General features: G+C 32.4%; 1 protein-coding gene across 1 annotated transcript in view; it reads left to right on the top strand.

Moving 5' to 3' along the window:
- LOC138314834 (rac GTPase-activating protein 1-like) overlaps window positions 1–21,510 on the top strand; it is a 30,271-nt gene extending 8,761 nt beyond the window's left edge. Inside the window, exons 10-21 of the mRNA XM_069255410.1 lie at window positions 336–433; window positions 684–737; window positions 1,104–1,168; window positions 1,487–1,550; window positions 2,719–2,830; window positions 3,055–3,160; window positions 3,640–3,772; window positions 7,297–7,414; window positions 7,909–7,996; window positions 8,642–8,674; window positions 15,076–15,154; window positions 18,501–21,510. Coding sequence (XP_069111511.1) covers window positions 336–433; window positions 684–737; window positions 1,104–1,168; window positions 1,487–1,550; window positions 2,719–2,830; window positions 3,055–3,160; window positions 3,640–3,772; window positions 7,297–7,414; window positions 7,909–7,996; window positions 8,642–8,674; window positions 15,076–15,151 — 947 coding nt within the window. The 3' untranslated portion in view covers window positions 15,152–15,154; window positions 18,501–21,510. The remainder of the gene's footprint in view (window positions 1–335; window positions 434–683; window positions 738–1,103; window positions 1,169–1,486; window positions 1,551–2,718; window positions 2,831–3,054; window positions 3,161–3,639; window positions 3,773–7,296; window positions 7,415–7,908; window positions 7,997–8,641; window positions 8,675–15,075; window positions 15,155–18,500) is intronic.
- Window positions 21,511–21,746: the final 236 nt, after the last annotated feature.

The raw sequence follows: 21,746 nt of genomic DNA on the forward strand, positions 1-21,746 counted from the left end.
TTACTAAAACCTGATTATAATGCAGTGGTTTTTCTCCTTATATTCTCCATGCCAAACCCCCCTATATTTTCCCCCAATTACAAATAAATATTCCCAAATCAAATTGCTGAGAAAAAAAGCTCGTAAAAAACAGCATGTAAAATGAAACAGTTTTACAATATTTAATTACCTATAACACCATGTTCAGTAATTGGTAACTTTTCCCTAAAACAGCTCTTTTCGCAATTAAAAATTCCCAATTCTTGTCCAAAATTTTCCCAAAAAATACCCTGAAAAATCACTGTATGTAATGAGTTATTTCCTGTTAACACCATTGTATTGCTGTACCTCTACAGACTGTAAGTCAACATGCCACCCGGACTGTAAAGACAATCTACCCTTACCATGTGTTCCCTGCTGTCCTAGTACCCCTGGAACTACAAAGATGTCCGGAGTAAGTTAATTTTCAGCAGATCTCTTTTGAGGGATATTCTGATTGAAAATCAAAATATGGTATTAATATAAAATAATGGTTTTGATTTGAAATATTTATATATTAGGATGAAAGGAAAGCAATATTTTGACTTTCAGAAACGGGAAATAGAACAGAAACAAGCAGAAAATTTTAATTCACATGGTACATTATCTGTAAACTTTAAAAATGTGTTGTTCTTAAGAGATGTTTGTCTATTTATGTTTTATAGGGCCTGTTGATTGACTATGCTCCTATTGATGCCCCAATGATCCCAGCTATAGTGGTAAGAGATTATCCCCACATTTTGATTTTACCTGAGTAGAGGAAAGGAATAGCAAGCCACAATGTTTGAAATTTGTTGTTTCCTTGTCAAAATTTTCATTGCTGAAAATAGTTTGGTAACTGTAGTGACCAAAAATTACCCCAACTCAAAATTTTAATTTGTTTTATATATATATAAACAAGAGGATTTTGTACTGTAAATAACAATTCTATTTCTGAAGGCTTTACTTCATGCACCTTTCCTGAATTTTACTGAGATTTCTGAATGCTCAAGATCAAATTAGATATTATTCAAATCACAGCACAGCATAGGTGAATACTACTGTATGTATATGGATGTAATAGTAAACTGTGTGCTGTGTTACAGGTCCACTGTGTAAATGAAGTAGAAGCTCGAGGATTAACAGAGGTGGGAATCTACAGGGTACCAGGGTAAGTCGACAAAGCTATCAGTTGTATGTTCTAGCATTGTATATTCTATGCTAATAGGAAATTAATTGAAATATCTGATCATATAGATCTAGAATTCTGCTGTGTAACCCATAGAATTGACCTATCAAAATGAGTCTTTACCTGACTACACAGGGGTCTGAGAATTAATTACAGACATCTCAATTTGTACCCACCAGAGTGTGTGTAGGCGGTGTGGTACTGTGAATTCTTCAAATGATGCTTAGGCTAAACACATGCTATCCAAAAGGTTTGCTTTTGAAATTAATTTTGTTTCATAATGACACTTATTTAATCCAGAGCTGAATCTCAAGTGAAGGAGTTGAAAAAAGAATTCTTCAAAGGAAGGGGAGTACCAAATATGGTAGGTAACCACTAATAAAATCATCAAACTGAGCAAAGATAATTAAAAAGTAATCCAAAGTATGAAATTTTCTACAGATTAATATGGGTGAAAAAATCTCTACATGGATGTCTTTTAGCTCTCTGAAATAGTCTGTGTATTCAGTGAAAAATGACACCGGATGTATGATAGAGTAATCCATTAATATTAGATTTATAGAGTAATCCATTAATATTAGATTTATATGAGGTTTAGAAACTTTCAATTGGTAATATTGTAATTGTATATATATATATATGATATAAATGAAGTGAAAAACCTTACAAGTAGTTGAAGGGTCCCAAAAAAACATTATCTTATTTAACAAGTTCTGTTGAATTCTGTCTTTAATAGACATTAGAGGTTTTAAATGTGTCCTGCTGTAATAAAATAGCTGCTGTTAGACAGACCTGTGTGTTGTATTAAGACCACAGAAAAACATTTATCAATCAAACAAGACCAGATTTAACCTTCATCAATCTAATTTAAACACAGATCCTTATTTTCTCACTTCATTTCATAGAGGATCTGACAACATCCAAATAAGGGTCAAATTTGTACTGTCTGATGACATTTTGGATTAGCCAATTAATTAACTGCCTTCAAAATCTTGATGATAAATTTAAGGCAATGATGAAATCATCTTTATGTACATAGTAATTTTGACTAAAGAACAACATACCTATATGTACATGCTGTGAAAAAATATTGTTTTTAGTTAATGTAACCAAATGGAGAAAATACATTTGAACTGAGGTGCATGTTGCATAATTCATAAGAATGTGACCCAAACATGTAGTCTTTGGAACGATGAGAGGATAAGATGTCACAAGAACGTGACCCAAACATATTGTCTGTGGAACGATGAGAAAATAAGATGTCACAAGAATGTGACCCAAACATGTTGTCTATGGAACAATGAGAAAATAAGATGTGTTTAATTATATTGAACCTTCTTATATCCCATTGAGCAGTGTTCGAATCATCAGTAATGGGACAGAATAAAACATTTAAGTCATTCAGTATAATCTGAGTACATTAAGTGCATGTAATATGTTCAACAGAAGTGAGCTTTATTGTGTATATTTATGTTTATAATTTCTTTATTGTTTGTTATTGTTCTATTTATATTTAAATTGTTTGTTTGCAGTCACATATTGATGATATCAATGTGGTCTGTGGTTGTTTGAAAGATTTCCTCCGCGGTTTGAAGGAGCCTATCATCACCTATGCATTATGGAAGGACTTCAAGAGTGCTGCAGGTAAATTTGTTATTGTTTATCTGTTTTTAGTAGATGTGGTGTTCAGCAGTGGTTACAAATTGACAGCATAAAAATAAGTCAACAGTATTTTGGGAGATATCTCTCCCATTTACGAATAAAGTATGAAAATGAACTTGCTGCCAAATAATCAATATAATTTATAAAATTGAAATACAATATTACTTTAGATTATTTAAGTTAATGTTTTTGGCTTTTCTCCCCAGAAAACCGTGATCGTGCTATGGGCGAGTCTGAACTATACCAGGCTATCAGTCAACTACCACAGCCGAACAGAGACACGCTTGCCTTCCTCATCCTACATCTCGTCAGGTATAGTATTTCTAGTGTACAGTCACAAACACAGGACATACAACATTATGATTTACCAGTAAATGACACTCCTTAGGGTCTCATTGTATTTTATGCTATTGAAAAGGAAATACTTTTAAAACTGACACAAAGGTTTGGGATTTTAACTATTGTAGGTTTGGCAGTTTACATCACAAACTTGCATTAAGCATATAGCCATATACCCCGATCATTGCTTTTAAAACTACATTGTATGTCCATTTAAGAATCTATATCATCAACCTTTTTTTTTATTTGCAAGTCACATAGAAATTATAAAATTCTTATGAACATTGATACAAAGTCGTCACAAGCTAGAAAAATAGATATCTTGTATTTATGGTATATGTGTCAGGTAAAATCGTTCTTAACGATAACCAAACACTTTCATTAAATTTTTTACTATTTTTGATTTTGTTGTATGAGAGAAAACTATTGTATTCTGACTCCATTGAATATAGAGTTGGAGAATGTCTGGAATGTAAGATGCCCACTAGTAACCTAGCTAAGGTTTTCGGTCCAACCATCATTGGGTTTTCCGTACCAGAACCAGAGCCTCTTATGATGATCAACGAGACTAAGTACCAGGCCATGGTAAGTAGGATCTACAACACTCTGCCAAATCATCTAACAATGAGAGGATAAGATGTCACAAGAACGTGACCCAAACATGTGATGATAATGTTGTCTGTGGAACGATGAGAGAATAAGATGTCACAAGAACGTGACCCAAACATGTTGTCTATGGAATGAATGAGAAAATAAGATGTGTTTAATTATATTGAACCTTCTTATATCACATTGAGCAGTGTTTGAATCATCAGTAACGGGACAGGATAAAAACATTCAAGTTCATTCAGTATAATCTGAGTACATTAAGTGCATGTAATATGTTCAACAGAAGTGAGCTTTATTGTGTATATTTATGTTTATTAATTTTCTTTATTGTTTGTTATTGTTCTATTTATATTTAAATTGTTTGTTTGCAGTCACATATTGATGATATCAATGTGGTCTGTGGTTGTTTGAAAGATTTCCTCCGCGGTTTGAAGGAGCCTATCATCACCTATGCATTATGGAAGGACTTCAAGAGTGCTGCAGGTAAATTTGTTATTGTTTATCTGTTTTTAGTAGATGTGGTGTGTTCAGCAGTGGTTACAAATTGACAGTATAAAAATAAGTCAACAGTATTTGGGAGATATTTCTCCCATTTACGAATATAGTATGAAAATGAACTTACTGCCAAATCATCAATATATTTTATAAAATTGAAATACAATATTACTTTAGATTATTTAAGTTAATGTTTTTGGCTTTTCTCCCCAGAAAACCGTGATCGTGCTATGGGCGAGTCTGAACTATACCAGGCTATCAGTCAACTACCACAGCCGAACAGAGACACGCTTGCCTTCCTCATCCTACATCTCGTCAGGTATAGTATTTCTAGTGTACAGTCACAAACACAGGACATACAACATTATGATTTACCAGTAAATGACACTCCTTAGGGTTTCATTGTATTTTTATGCTATTGAAAAGGAAATACTTTTAAAACTGACACAAAGGTTTGGGTTTTTGACTATTGTAGGTTTGGCAGTTTACATCACAAACTTGCATAAAGCATATAGCCATATACCCCGATCATTGCTTTTAAAACTACATTGTATGTCCATTTAAGAATCTATATCATCAACTTTTTTTTATTTGCAAGTCACATAGAAATTATAAAATTCTTATAAACATTGATACAAAGTCGTCACAAGCTAGAAAAATAGATATCTTGTATTTATGGTATATGTGTCAGGTAAAATTGTTCTTAACGATAACCAAACACTTTCATTAAATTTTTTACTATTTTTGATTTTGTTGTATGAGAGAAAACTATTGTATTCTGACTCCATTGAATATAGAGTTGGAGAATGTCTGGAATGTAAGATGCCCACTAGTAACCTAGCTAAGGTTTTCGGTCCAACCATCATTGGGTTTTCCGTACCAGAACCAGAGCCTCTTATGATGATCAACGAGACTAAGTACCAGGCCATGGTAAGTAGGATCTACAACACTCTACCAAATCATCTATTTTTAAAGTGTTTGGTTGTTCTTGATATTGGGAGAACATTTTAGGATCAGTACAGTATTGCAAATATGAATTAGTTTTGGTGATAATTGTTATAGGTAAAATTCATAAGTGTCAATTGATGACATTCAAGCAGATATATATAATATGTACAAATAGGAGGAAGTGATAATAGTAATAATCCACTGTTGTGAGAATGACTGCCATCTGAGATCCATTATCGTTCTTTTATACTGTACTTTATCAGTAAATATTATGTTAATTTGATATTCAGCAAAACTATACTCTTTGTTGACTTAAAACAATTATACAAAAAAATACCAAAGAGCGAAGTATCATGAAGTAGAGAATATACACGAACTTAATTTGACACATGGTGCTTGCTTTATAATTTCACATAGAGTGCAATTCGATTGATGACTTTTAAAGGTTTTGATTGATATCGTCAGTTTTTGAATTTCTTGTAAAAGATAAACTCACAGCACTACCAACAGCTGTATTTACAAACCAAATCTGAGTTCAAAGGTAGTATGCCGCACAAGGTTGGAGTTTCTTCATATTTTTTAGGTATTTCCCATCTCTATTAAACGCTTGATTAACAAATGTAATATCATCATTAGGTTATAAACTCTTATCAGTAGGTAAAATTTGGTAACAACATAACAAGGCTTTAATGATATTAGATTGTGATTACAGTCAAACCTGTGTATAAAGGACACCCAGGGGACAAGGCTAAAGTGTCCTTTATAGAGAGGTGTCCTTTATATAGAGGTCAGTGTTTTGCCGAGTTATGTCCCCTGAGCGGTTCAACCTAAGCAATTTTTCCATACACAAATACATGAATTTGTCTCATTTTCTTTTCATTTGGTTCATTTTGGAATAAATGAATAGTAATATAATTATTATTTAAAGGAATATGTACAGTATATTTATATTTTTCATTTTAATCAAATCAGAAAAAATGAATCTGAAACAATTTTTAATATTTGATAAATTGTATACAATGTACATGTATCTGGGTTTTTTTTATTCACTTTCAGCTAACATACTGCATATGTAATAAATAAAGCAAGGTTATTCAGGACAAATATTTTATGAACAGAGCCTTTCGTGAAGGTTTTGAACAAGCCATAATATCGTCTGTGTTTGTAAAATCCCAAATAAAAAGCGGCACAAAATGAGAAAATCGACGTTTGGGCTCGTTCAAAAATTTACATTTGGGGTTGACAATATCTTGGAAGATTCCATCTTTTCGCCACTCATTTGCATTGGTCCGTTAATTGTTCTAAACACATTGTTAATGAGGCGTGTAAAGTGTCCACGCTGTCTTGAATCTATGTTATTTCAGACAAAACAAATGTCAAGACATGTAGTAGTGAACTGGCTGACATCAAAAAGTCGCTATACAAACAATGGTTCACACCCAACGAGTCCCGAAGGTGTATGTTATACACAGATATAATGCAAACCCCAGAGTGTTACGAAATGTGACGTAAGGGAAATAACTCTAATTGACTAACGCAGAAGAACATTGACAATATGGCTTCCTTTGTTGTTTTACCGATGCACAGATTCAATATAAGATGTTCGCTGTTTGTATTATAGAAAAGTTACTGTCTTCAGGTTAAATTTAAGTGTCCGCTTTCTTCATAGAGAGTGTCCGCTATACACATTCAATTTATACAGTGATTTTCATTAAAAAACGATGTCTTTTTGTGTCTTCTATACTGTATATTTACGTAGTCTAACTTCTACTGAAAGCTTATGTTTTTTTTTCGAGTGAAAGTACCGACGTTCGGAAAATTTATTTGTGTCCGTTATATGGAAATTTTACCGACTTACGGACAAAATTTAGTGTCCGCTGTCCGCATTGAGGAGGTGTCCGCTATATACATGACATTTATATAGTGATTTTTGTTGGGGATTCCTAGCACTGTCCGTTATGGACAGGTGTCCGCTATATAGAGGTGTCTGCTATTGCAGGTTTGACTGTACAAGGTCCGTAAGAAAATCTGTATTTTGTCATTTTGTTTATGCACAGGTGATGGAGAGACTGTTTGACATCCCCATAGATTACTGGGAATCTTTCCTTAACATTGATGAGGAAAACCTCTACCCAAACCAGTATAACACCCCTCAGACACCAGACACACGCCCAGGTAAGTGACATACCAGGCTCTCTTCAGTAGAACTAGACCCAGACACCAGGGAGTTCCCATAGTAAGCTACATACCAACTACTATAGAACTTAACCACCCTTGTCTTATCTAGGTCCCTCTGTATTTCACATACTTGTATGGTAATTTTCCATCTTAATTTATAGTAATAAACACCTGTTTAATTCGGAAACCTGGCTACATTGGCCAAAAATTCTGGTCTCGTGACATCCGGTTTAGATAAATTGCACTTTGCTATTTAAATATCAAAAGACATCAGAATGGCACAAGTTTTATATACATAAAAACATGCAGCTTCATTTTGTTTGCTGTCTGACCAGTTTATTCAGTTGCAAATATTTATGAAAGCCATTTATCATGGAGAACAGGTACTGTCAGAAATGTGATTGGGTGTCTTGTGACTGCTGTTGTTGAGAAAGATGGCATCATTTTTTTTTTTCAATAACAGAAAACAAAAAATTATGTTTCCTTTGTAGTTCCAGGCAGCATGTTAGGGCCTATCCACACACCAGGATCCTATGAGCACAAGAGCAAAACATGGGGCAAGAATTCCTTTACCCCCAGGTTAGTAACGTCACCCTATAATTATAACAAGGATTGATTGGCTTCTCATTTTACTCATAATGTGTGTTATTATCTGTTTGCTGTGAGCATAAATACAGTATGACTTGACAAATTAGGGACAACAGAGAAATGGGGAATTGTAAATTTTACAGGGCTCCATTGGTGTCATCCCAGTCATTTACAAAAAAGGCAGTGTGTAGCAGAAATCAAACATGGTTTTGGATTGAAATATTTACAGTGAGGTGTTTAAGAACTTTTTGGGGAAGGGGGGTATTGTAGGGGTCTGTTCTTATTTCACAGAAAAGTTCTGTTATTATTTCAAATGGTTGACAATATTATCATCAACTTTCATAATGCAGACAGAAGGACAGGTAAAGCATAAGCATGATTATACATGTCATATCAGTATCTAAATCACCCGTATCTTCAACCCATAATCAAATATATACAGTACGCAATTACAAAATGTACATTCGCAAATATTTTTAACTGCATCCTAAACGTAGACTTTATTTTTTCTATCATTTGATGAGAAGGATAGGTTATCAATAAGGTGGGGGTTAGGATGTTTGAATGCTTTATTAACATTATGAACATTTGTATAGTATAAAGGTGAAATATTAATGTAAACCCACTACCTTACAGCAAGGCAGCCCCCTATGTGACAGGATCACTGCGGTACTTATAATTTACTTGTTGCTAGAGTGGTGGGGGAATGGCAGGGCTAAGGCACATATCTGCTGAGTTTTCTGTTAGATATATTGCTTTAATTTTGTGACATAGAAGCTATCTTCTGTTATTCTGCTTTGGAACGAATTGTTTTATAACCTTCTTTATTCTAGATAAAGTAAAAAAATTGATAGAACATTTCTCTAGCACAACAGAAACAGTTATTTTCCAAACATACTTCAAGAATAGAATAAAGTGATATTTGGGATTGTAATGATGATGTTTAAAAAAAAAGATAAAAAAAAATGCAAAAAGACATAAAAGAGTTCAGCTAGTTTTGATTTAAAAAGTACTATCATAGTTAAAACTATAAATTTCAAATAATTGATCGTCCAAATAATTAAATGGCTGTAGATCTTTGTTAGCTTTTGCATTATGGTAGATGTATTTGTTTTGAAGGGCTTGTGTGGCGGAGGTTTTAGTTAATGTTTTTATTAGGTTCTATTTTTTGTTTCAGTGATGAGAGTTAGAACTAACAGCATATTTATTGTAGCGTTATATCAGCTACAACTAGCTTTTGTATCTAATACAGGTGTATATCTAATAATAAGGAGATGGTGCTATGCTCTTAAAGCTCATATATATATATTTACAAGATGGTACATCTCAAAATCACTTCCGAGAAATACTATCCTTTTAAAATTCATATTGCACTGACATAATTGGCTAAATCTACTAGAAAGAAATCAGTGCAATTATGTTTGCATGATTATCAGATATTATATTTAGTGCAAACATGTCTGATTATTTCTCGGTGCATGTTTAGTGTACAATCAAAGTAAAAGCTTAAGCTTGTAATGAACATAAGATATTACCAAGACCCTGTGTCAAGATAAACAAAAATATTAATATTTGATTTTTGAAGATCTTTCATGTATATTTCCAATGATGACTTTGATGTTGGATTGAGAAGTAAGGATCTGGCGGTAATCAGTGATGGCATGGGTTTGGTGGATCTGCTGCATCATATACATGGAGATCTTATATAATCACATTGTATTACTACATGTAACAAATGTACTTCATCATATTGTACAACTGCCATCATATTTCATGTAACAGGTTATATTTCATATAACAGTACTGACTGGATTTTCTTTTGTTCATCAATCATCACTTAGGATGAAATCATATTTTTGTCAAGACATCACATAATTATGTTGAACGTTGAAAATTGGGGGCCACAAAATCTAAATTGAGTACTTCTGTAACTAAATTTTGAAGCAAATAATTTCGAAATATTATAGTATCTTTGGCAAAATTTATCTTTGAATACATTGAATGTGATTTTAAATACATTGAATGTGATTTTAAATACATTGAATGTGATTTCATTTTTGTGTTACATTTCTTACTCATTTGCCCTACTATATTGTGATATTTTTTGAAAGATTTTCAACCAAAATTACTTGAAAACATAGTGAGGATAGACTGGTTTTTACAAGTATATCATTATTGGAAGTAGTAAGTTCTATTCAGATCAGTACCTATTTCTCGAAACAAGCCCAATCAAAAGTGGACCAAGTCCAAATTTTACCTGAAGCTCCATTTGGAGGCGACTTAGTTTTTGACTGAAGTCGTTGCATTTTGTTTTGAGAAATCAAGGTAAGATCTGATACATTTAGTAACAAATTTCAAAGGCACTCATCTGTAAAAATGGGTAAATTGCTTATCCTGTCTGTATCAAGTTCAAATTTCTGGAAGGAACAAATTTGCCTCACAAAAAGAATGCATATCCAATATTGGGGTTCCATGTACCAAACCGAAAAGAGTAAAGTACAATTTACTGTCAATTAGTCCTCCAGTGACTGTGACGTCACAAATCACCAGATAATTGACAGTAAATTGCACTTTACCCAGGTTGATTTACTATCTTATAAACTAACATTGGTGTAAAGGCAACTCGCTTTTAAAGTACAGGCAAAAATCTTTCAAGATCATTCCTCATTGGAAAGTTAAATCTCAATAATCACTCCCAGAAAAAACTTATTTTTACCGTGAACAAATGAGTGTCTTTACTGTGCTGTGTCATCAGAAGTTTTTGTGGAGGTGAAGGATTAAGAGTGTGATAAGTATAAAGGATACTTTTTTAGGAACCTGCCAGTTAGTATAGGAATGCCTTAGGTATTGACAGTTTGATCTGTATCTTGTGAACATTTCTGTTATGTCTTACTTCAAAAAATATATACAAATCAGAAACAACTTTATATTTTAACAAATTCTAATATCATATATACTTACTGTCGACGCAATAATGGTGTGAACGGTTTCGGTTGATCACTACATCAGCATTCTCTCACTATTGCCTGGCAAGCTGTAGCTAGTCTCTCGATAACTTGGTCCCAGTATTAGTTATGCTATCTCGACAGTGCCTGTAGGTGGCGCTGTTACGTCATACACACATGTGTAAGCCTACACAGGTATTACATTATAGCTGCAGTGACAAGCGACAAGGATTACGTGTGTTTTTAACAAAACGTACTGTACATTACAAGACTCCAAGCAATGCTGCTGAAGTAGTTTACATATTGTAAGATTACGTTCAGTATGTACAGTAATTACCGTAGTCAAATCGGACATCAGTGTGGATAAGTTTTTGGCAACCATTTCTGTGAGTTCGCTTTCAGTGTTTTTTTTTTAAACAAATGAAATTTTATTTAATCTCAAAACGATGCCAAAAATATTTGGAATGGTAGGAATGTATTTTTTTCTGTGAAAGCCATGCTCATTTAATCTACAGGAGTTGGTCTACATACTGTATTGTCAAAGTACGACAGTCTGTATTGTTTGCAACACATTGTGCTTCCATACCATACTTCCGAGATGAAACACGTGTAACATTAACTAGATCATGCTGCAGACAACTTTCTAAAGGTGATCTCCGGCTGTAATAAAAATTAACCGAACCAACAATATTCAGATGACAATGCACAGTCAATGTCAGTGCTTATGTGTTGCCGATTTAGACATAATGTGTAATACAAGTAATGATCTTGATGTAAGTATCTGTTTTAAACCTCTTTCTTAAATTTTCTGTGACTTGTCTACAGAGTTATATTACTGTTAACTTGGATACTGGAACTGCCGGAAAAGGAGTAGGCCTAATATGCTGTAACAACTGTATCGTAGTCTATATTCGGGAAAAGAACACCCGTATGACATCAAAATCTCAAATATCAAACTATTCAACGTTAACACTCTTATCAGATAATGATAACCTATTTTAAAAGTTACCTTAAGCAAGGACATATTGTACAGTTCGTGTTATGAACGCCAGATGCTTATTATTCTGCTATAGCTAGGCTAGGTTCCTAATATGTTGCCTCAATCTCTTGAATAATCAAATAAATATGACAAAAACAATAAAATCAAGTTGTTGTACTGGTATCAGGTCGTAAATATAGATAAGTGGACACAACAACGGCTAACTTCTCGTTGTATTTAAAGACAGTAACGGGTTAACACGCTCAACAAAATAGTCCATTTTGACAGTAACTCAGCGACTGACAAGCGTGTTTCCCGCAACACGTGTGTGTGACGTAACAGCGCCACCTGCCGGCACTGTCGAGATTGATGTAGTGATCAACTGATACCCTTCACACTATTATTGCGTCGACAGTAAAATAAATACATGTACCTGATTAACAAACTATCAATTCCTAGCAGTAACATTTAAAATATATTCTGTATTAACATTGGTTATTTTCTGAATGGTATGTAAATCTGTCCTATTATAAGATTTGGAAAGTAAATCTGAAGTCTGCTAAGCGGCAGGTGTTAAGATATGAAGGTTTATGTAGGTTTTGGCGACAACTCATATTGCATGTTTTAAGTTACTGGGAATTGGCTGACCATATTAAACTTTATAATCAAGACTTCACTCAATATAGTCTTGTTCATAACACTTGTATGCTTAAGCATGAAATTTATGAAAGTATATACTCATTCAGAAATAATTTAGTTTCTTTTTCATTGATTAGAAGTTTTGGTTTTTTTTTTTTGCATAGCTTGAAAGGATTGTACGTTTAAAATTATGACGTCATGCATGAAGGAAATTTTACTGGAAATTTCGAGACGGGCATTGGCCCAACTAAACTATTGTCTAAGATATCATTGTGTCACAACTAAATTTGCTTTATTGTAAAAATTATGTAATAGCTCAAAAATCAAAGACTAATTACTACCTCACCGAGTTATTCAAATTAAATTATAAGCATCATTCTCAATATCTTTTAGGGTTATGAAGACATAGACGAGAAAAGAAAGGAAATTTTTTTTTTATACCCTTTGCATCTATGAGGATTATCCCTCTATTTTTATCATCAATCTTTCAACGAAACGGGGGATATTAATTTGGGTCTGTCTGACTGAATGTAATGCTTGGTTTCCGTGCAATAAATTCCACAAATGTTAAGCAATTTTTTTTTGTAACTTAGTCACATGTTGCATGAGATTGCTCAGCACTTTCTTTACCCTATTTGGCGGAGTTATGGCCCTTTTATTTATGGAAAACACCATTTTCGGCTGTTTGCATTAAATAACTCTTGCAAATATTACCTGCAATATGTCTCGGGGCCTTGGCCAAGTTTTATCAGGATTTTGATTGGGCCCTATTAGGCCGAGTTATGGGCCTTTGATTAACAAAAGCAAGGGATTAAAATTCCATGAATTTGTTTGTTGTCTATGACTTCATATATAAGCCCAATGATTGTGAAAATCATTTTGTAAATTGCTGCAAATTATTTGATTGAAGTCAAGAGTCGATGCTCTTCAAGAGTTAGAGTTTGATCAACTACACAATATGATACAAATATGTGTCCAGGACTTAACTCTGGTATATTTACCTGCTAAAGCAAATATGTTGTGTTAGCAATGAGATATTTAAAGATGCTCCATCGCCGACAGACCGTAAATGATACTTATCATTTGAACAACAATTGGTGTTTAATCGTGTATATATATGTTTAATTAACACAAAAAATAATTTAAGATAATTTATTTGCCTTCAGTGCATGCGCAGTCAGAACTTCGTGATGGGATGCAATTAATTATTTCTAATATTTTTATCTTGAAGTAAAATTAGAAGGTCAAACTTTTCAGTGGTGGTAATGGTGTAAAGTAAGTAACTTTTGTAACTGAAGATAAATACCAAATCGTCTGATCCTGTTTTTGATAGTGGAAAAATACCATTTGTCAGCGTTGGAGCATCTTTAATGGTTTGAACAAATGTCATGATGAGGTGCAAGTTATTTTAAGGCCTTGTCATACCAGCACGTGTTTCATGTATGGAAAAGAGTACTAGACATTGACTATTGATGACATTATCTGAATTGCACAAATTTAAATATCATTAGTGGGGTCAGACTTTCCAAAATCTTCTATGTAACATACTAGCCATATTAATACATCTTTGGCAAACATAAAATGTTTTGAGAACCTTAACATATTGTACTTTTTAGCTCGCCTATTCGAAGAATAGTCGGAGCTAATGTTGTCACCGTCGGCGTCAGCGTTGGCGTCCCATTTCACGTTAAAGTTTTTGAGCAAGTTTCTGTTTCGTCAATTGTTTAAGCTTAAGTCATCATAAATGTTTATGATTTTATTTTCCTAATGTGTATGGATGCTGAACGTGATAATACAACCAATTTGGGGCCCTTTAGGGGTTTTTTGAGTCTGTTAATTTGTCATATTTCCATGTTAAAGTTTTTGAGCAAGTTTCTATTTTGTCTATTGTTTAAGCTGAAGTCATCATAAATGTTTATGATTTGATTTTCCTAATGTGTATGGATGCTCAACGTGATAATACAACCAATCTGGGGCCCTTTAGGGGGTTTTTGAGTCTGTTAATTTGTCATATTTCCATGTTAATGTTTTTGAGCAAGTTTCTATTTTGTCAATTGTTTAAGCATAAGTCATCATAAATGTTTATGATTTGATTTTCCTAATGTGTATGGATGTTCAACGTGATAATACAACCAATTTGGGGTCCTTTAGGTTTTTTTTGAGTCTGTTAATTTGTCATATTTCCATGTTTAAATAGTAAATACTTGAACATCAATTTCTTCTGAATAGGCGAGCTTTGCTGTTCTCCAACAGCTCTCTATATGTGACAGGACCTTTAATAACGTTATATTCTTATATTATAATATGAAATATAGGCTTGAAAAGATGTTCCATATGACTTGTTATTTATGCAATTTTTTTGGCAATTCAAGTATTTCAATTAAATTTTTTAATTTTGCAATCTGGCATTCAAGGTATAATTGATCATTGTATTTTTGTAAATGTACTGTTTTGATGAGTTCACCAGATGTGATGTACAGTTTTGTGATGCCATGTGTTTGTTGTAGAATCACCAAGATGAAACCCAAACTCATGCCACCATTGGTGATGCCACGTAGGTCGGTCAGTGAGACCTGTCTGTAACGAGTAAGCCACCAATATAACATGCTGTTGTATTATACATATGTCTACATGTATACTGTTGTTTGATACAGTGAAACCATGTTAACTCAAGTGGATGGGACCATGGTCAATCTGTGATTTGAATAAATAGTGATAATTAAAAGAATGGTTACAAAGATATTGGTGCATTCATATGAAAATGTCTGATGACCATCTATCCTGTGTGCTTAACTTTGTGATAACGTTCTGTGAAATTCCTCCCTGAAATTTTGTCAAAAACAGTTTGGTCTATGGATTAAACAGTTTTTGAGTTATATTAGATTGAGGTGTTTGGATTCAACAGAATCTTTGGAAACTCAGTTTGTGTTAATGAGGTTGAACTGTATACAGTAATAACCACACCAAGTGGTTACATACCAACATGTTGTTATTGGAGTTTTAAATGGAAATCACCTACGTTGTAGAAAAAGGATTTGTTACTATCATCCCTATTCTTGTCTCACATCAGTACTGCAACACTCTATATTAGTCTAGTAAAAATATGAAAAATAGAGGCCTAACCTTCAAATAATTGCAACAGAATGTTTTCTGATTTTTGGGTTGGAGGATCTTAGGATTTTACCATGAACAAAGTCACCAAAAATCATATATTCGGAAAGTCGTTTTTCCAACACCCGAAAAATCAGAAAATATAAAGAAATCACACTTTGATCACTTTTAAAGTACAATATCTGCTATTTTTTGCAATACTAGAAATAGTTTCAGTCAATCCAAGAAATAAAGAAGGATGAAAATGGCTCAAAATCTTTTGAATTCAGCTAGCAATACTGTTTTGGTTGTTTTTAGATGCAAATATTTATAAAATATAACCCTAAACAATATTAGTTTATGTTTTATGTCTTAAAGGATTACTTTTTCTTTGATATTAATGCATTATGGATAAAACATTATCTAGAAAAAACTAAATATTAACCTGTAAGTTGACTGATCGTGCCAATTTGAACTGTTTTTATTCTTGGATTTTTGGCAAAATACCCATTTTGGTAGCTAATATTTCAAAAAATAAATGCTTCCAAATATGTTATATCCTTTTTTTTGTATATTTTGTACTTGTTATTTTGATCATTTGTTGTAAAAACGGTATAAATATGCATATAAATATATCTTATTTAGTAATAAAAACGTTAATTTGGCTGAATCTTCAGTCCTTAAATCTGCAATGCAAAAATTGTGCCAGTTAATAAATCAGAACTGTGATGATTTCTAGCTATAATATTGGAATTGAACTTTTCTTTTATTCTTTTATCTCATTGAAAATTATGTTACCCCAATCCGGTTCCATTATGGAAAAAAGAAAAACAGTTCTATTCAAATATTTGATCAAAAAGAAACTTCAATCTCACTTTATAAAGAACGCACCATTATGGTGGTAATATCTGCCAAAGGATTTTGCAATCTGATAAGTCACAAAATAGATATTAAAGATGTTCCACCGCCGACAGACCAAAAATGATATTCATCATTTGAACAATGATTGGTGTTTAATTGTGTATATAATAGTCTAATTAACACAAAAAATAATATAAAAAAAAGTTATTTTGCCTTTGGTACATGCGCATTCAGTAGTTCATTTCATATAGGATATAGTGGTACCGATTTTTTTCGGGATGCAATTAAATTATTTTTCATATTTTTAACTTGCAGTAAAATTAGAAGCTCAAACTTTTCATTGGTGGTAATGGTGTAAAGTAAGTAATTTCCGTAACTGAAGAAAAATACTAAATTGTCTGCTCCTGTTTTTAATAGTGAAAAAACCATTTGTCAGCGGTGGAGCATCTTTAACGTTTTTAATATTTTAACTTAAGGCCAATTAGAAAAGTTAAGTCAAGTTGGCACTAAATCATGTCTTTTATATTTTGGGATATCTTGATATAGTCGTTTCTTTTAGGTGACAATAGCCTACATAGAATCTGAATTAATAATATTTATCAAAACACTTGAGACGGTACATACTGAATAATTCTTAAATAAAAAAGACATAATATTCAGTTTGGACTTCTAAATATCCTTGGAAAAGGCCGAAAGACCAACTTTGAGCAACCATGTTAACTCAGGTAGTGAAAGTAAAATGTTTTACTTTTAAAGCCTTTAATCAACGAGTTTTATTTAAAAAGATTCCACCAAAATAAGTATCAATGGTATTGTTGATGATAACAATATTTTATCTTAACAATACAACAAAAGCATATTTGGCTGTTACAAGGACATAATTACGCAATTTTCATGTTGTCATACTTTTTCCCTGTGTTGATTTCAAGTTATGTTTTTGGCAATATGCGCTATCCTTTTAACGTTCTTGCCATACAGTAATTTTCCAGTATCTCATGATAACCATGTAAGTTTATATCTGACTTCAAAGTTAGCAAATTATGCAAATATCCCTATAAAAACACTTTTTTATTGTATAAAACAAAGTCAGATCTGTATGAAAAACAAAGAAAAATTCTGTTGCAATTGTTTTGGGGTATCATATATCTTTACTGGACTATATGTGGCTGTGATATTCTCAAACAAAAAAGTTGTACAATGAAAAGCCTTTTCACAATGAATTAAGGCACTTTTATGTTTCCATTACCATTTTATGCTTTTTTTTTTCTGCTATGTTTATTAATTGCTGTGTGTGCAAGACAAACAAAATACTCAAAAGTACTGACAGTATCACATCACAAATGTTTTACCACAGGTGATTAAAAGCTGATTTACTTTGATTTACATAGGGTGTAGTGGTGTCATGCAGCATCACAGTCACCCACTCCAAAAAAATTTAATTTAAAGGAAAAAGTAAATATGATTCTATATAGTAAAATACTGCATTATTAAGTTTGTATGTATGTCAAATTATTGATGTTTTATAAATGTGGTGGTTTGGTTATCATTGCATCAAACGTTTTCTGACGTTGTTTTGGAGACATCATCGAAAACATTCGGTGAAAATGATAATCTTACTGACTATTCGTTGTTATGAATCACCATAAACGCGGTAATGCTTGTCAACAATTTCAACAAAATGCCTTTCTTTATTGTTTCTGAACCAGTGCTAACTGCAAAGATTAAAATAAAATGTAGCAATTAAACTGTTGACTGGCAGGATTTTGATTTTAGTTGCCTAAGTATTCATCTTCCTGGAATTATAAAACGGGAAATTTTGAACAACCTTGTGATCCTTTATTATTTATTTAAATATTGATTCTCATGCCTTTGTCATAGAAGTATCTACCGATATTGCGTTATACAAGATTTTATACAGTTATGGAATTATTTTTTCCTAATGTTTTCATAAAACTTTTATGACTGTCATTTCCTTTTGCAGATTTGCAAACAAGAGCCGGACCATCAACAAGAAGCCAAGTCATTTCTTTTCATCCCCCATGTTAAACTGATGTACCAGGACGGAGAATAGATGATGACCGTCTCTAGTGAAATGGACATCTGCAGTGTAGAGACATTTCCTGAAACTATGCTGAGAAAGTACTGAAGCAGAACAGTCACAAGACTTCCCTTCTGATGTGCCTTCTACTGAACAGAATCGCCACTTAACTTTCTCATTCAATAGAGATACAACAGAAAGCAGGATGACGGTTTCTGGAAATGCACTCACTTTCAGTTTGCATTGATGTATTTAGTGTCAGTTGATTTCAGTAAACATTCCATATCATTTGTTATTTGAATGATCAGTAGAGGTACAACAAAACAATAACAACGCTTATGGAAAAAAGTTTTAGAAAAATAATAATTAATGTTTCAACTGTAAATACATAATGATTGAAATGTAAATATGATATTTCACCTGGATTACTACTACTGTTACATGATAAAGGCCATAACATTAGTGAATACATTGTATATTTGTAAAATATGTAGTATATGTGACAGGAAGTTTTCCAATCAAAATAATTTCTTCATTATTTACAAATGCAATTGAAGATTATGTGAGAATAATTTTTTTTTTTTTTTTTTGTGCCCATAAAAGGAAAGTCCAAATATTTGTCTTCTGACAAAATTTGCATTTTCTTAGCATCTAAATCATGAAAATATAATCGTTTTACTTTCAAGATAAAATAAACACAGAGAGCTATAATGAGATATATTTGCTATGACATGAGCCTTCTATCTTGTGCTGCCTCCCCATCTCTGGAAATAAGTGTGAAACCTTCACTGGTACTGACCATAGGATAGGTCAAGGGTTACATCTGGGCAGTTCTCCCCATAACCAATACCTCCCTCTATTACCATTACAAACCAACTCTCCATGAACAGAAGTCATACGAGTCATTGATCTGGAGGTGTATATTTTTTTTTAACTTCAGGTATAACAAAATTTGACTCAATTCATGTTATGATCTGAACAATCCTCAGAATCTGCACTTGTACAAATTTCGACTAAATGTGGAAAAAATATATACCTGTACTTATATGATGATATAATGCATATGCATTAGTAAATGAGTTGTATAAGTAAGATGGATCTCCTTTGTACATAGTTACAAAAGTACAAGTAAGGATTATTATGGGGATTTTTTGTTTTTAGATATAGATATTTGGTTAGACATCTTGCTGAATATGTGGCTGAGGAAAACCTATAAAACATTTTAAAAAATGTTCTACTTGGTACTGCTTGATATCTATCAAAACTAATAACATAGACTTGAAATGTAATAAATTTCTAAACCTTGTGGTATAAAAATCTAGTTTCAATGAAATCATGTTTCTGTGTTGAAAGGAAAGTAACACAACCACTCTCAGAACAAATAAATTATTTCTTTTTCTGTCTCCTCTATCTTTCTCTATTTTGTTAGAATAAAGTTACTTAATGGCCAAATGCAAGATTTGGTTTATGTTTTAGTATGCTTTAAGAACAAAGCTTTATATATTACTTCTACTGGTTTACAACACATTCTTTTCACTTACTGGTCATTGTAAATAATTAATGTCATTAATCATTTGTTGTAAATATGTGTTGGTCAGTAATATGTGTATCAGCATCTAGTCTTATCATAAGTAAAAACCCTGTGAGTCTGGTATCTAGTAGCTTGAAAACATTCTTTTCTATCTGAGAAGGAAGTGATATTTAGTACCCTATATTATATTTTATACTCTCATGTTGAAGCAATGTGATATTGCTCTCACTACTGGCATTTGTATTTTTCATTTTTTTTCTTTTTTTTTTTAAATTCTGAAAAGCATATCATACACAAATGCCTATGGATTATCCTTTATTTAATGGTAGTATGTATTTATTATTAGTTACCACTTATGTACATGTATATAGGAGTTTATTCTGTAAAGTCATTAGACCGCGATACTCGTATAACACAAGAATACCTTATTATCAAATGAAAACAACTTTCTTCAATTGTCGATCACCATTAATTTGTTTACATGTCAGTGAGAGTTGTGGATATTTTAATGTCAGAATTTTGTTTGTTTTATACTGTCAGGTAATGTAGGAGGGGTGCAGATATAATGAATTGATGGTGTCTGTTGCATCAATAGATAATTTCTATGTAACCTTTTTAAAACAATGATTTCTCACATCAAGTTTAAAAGATGTAAATTTTATCATGATCTGGTAAATTTTAATGAAAGTATGAAGTATGTATTTAAGTGAAAAACAAAAGAGCATATGAAATTATTCGAACAGTTTTTTTTAGTGGAACAAACAAAATTATTAAAACTTTTTTTATGGATAGTTTATCTCATGTGATTAACATTTTAAGGGAAAACTAATTTTATGAGGCTGTCTGAAAATAAAACTGGAAATTAATATCAAAGTTTTGTGGTTTTGATTTATCTTGTCATTTTTCGACATAATAGCAGAGTACTGGACATATATTGGGTGTAGCATTACATAACCTAGTGTTTGTAAGGATTTGAAGAAGAAAAGAACGCGATTGTTTTTTACTTCATAGATACACCTCAAGCAGCATACAAAAGTAAGCATTTGCATTTACCTGTAATATATGGAGTTTTTAGACTGAAGGTTTCACAACTGTGGCAGCACTGTGGTACATCTTTATCAAAGTTGTGACATATCCTCGGTGAAAATATGCCAGTCCAAAAGGAAGGAAAAACCTTGCATACAGTTGTGGGACAAAATTAGACAACTTCCATTACAATTGAATCAGGGATATACTAAATATTTTCAATAGAACAACTTTAGCTACCTACACTTGTTTTAAAAAAAATGATGGTTTGGGGGCCAAAAACTATACATAATCCTTTTGCTATCACCTTTGTGGAAGAGTATTTTTCTCTTATATCGCAATGTTTATTTACAACTTTACAAGTATGATATCCTGCCGTTTTGAATAAATTTCTAAAAAAAAACTGTGACTGCATGAAAAGTGTGTGTTATTTTAAACATAAAGACTGTTGTTGTTCTTTATACAATTGTAGTAAAACCAACCTAGTTATTGAAAATAATGTTTGAATTTTACGGAGCACTTTATTATGTCACAAAGTTGTATTGCATGCTTAGCCATGTTATACAGTCTCATCGACACAGGTATATTGCAAGAGATAAATCAGTATAACACTAGTACTGGTACATATGAAC

This window comes from Argopecten irradians, chromosome 2 (genome assembly GCF_041381155.1).
Source record: "Argopecten irradians isolate NY chromosome 2, Ai_NY, whole genome shotgun sequence".
In the NCBI taxonomy this organism is placed as follows: domain Eukaryota; kingdom Metazoa; phylum Mollusca; class Bivalvia; order Pectinida; family Pectinidae; genus Argopecten; species Argopecten irradians.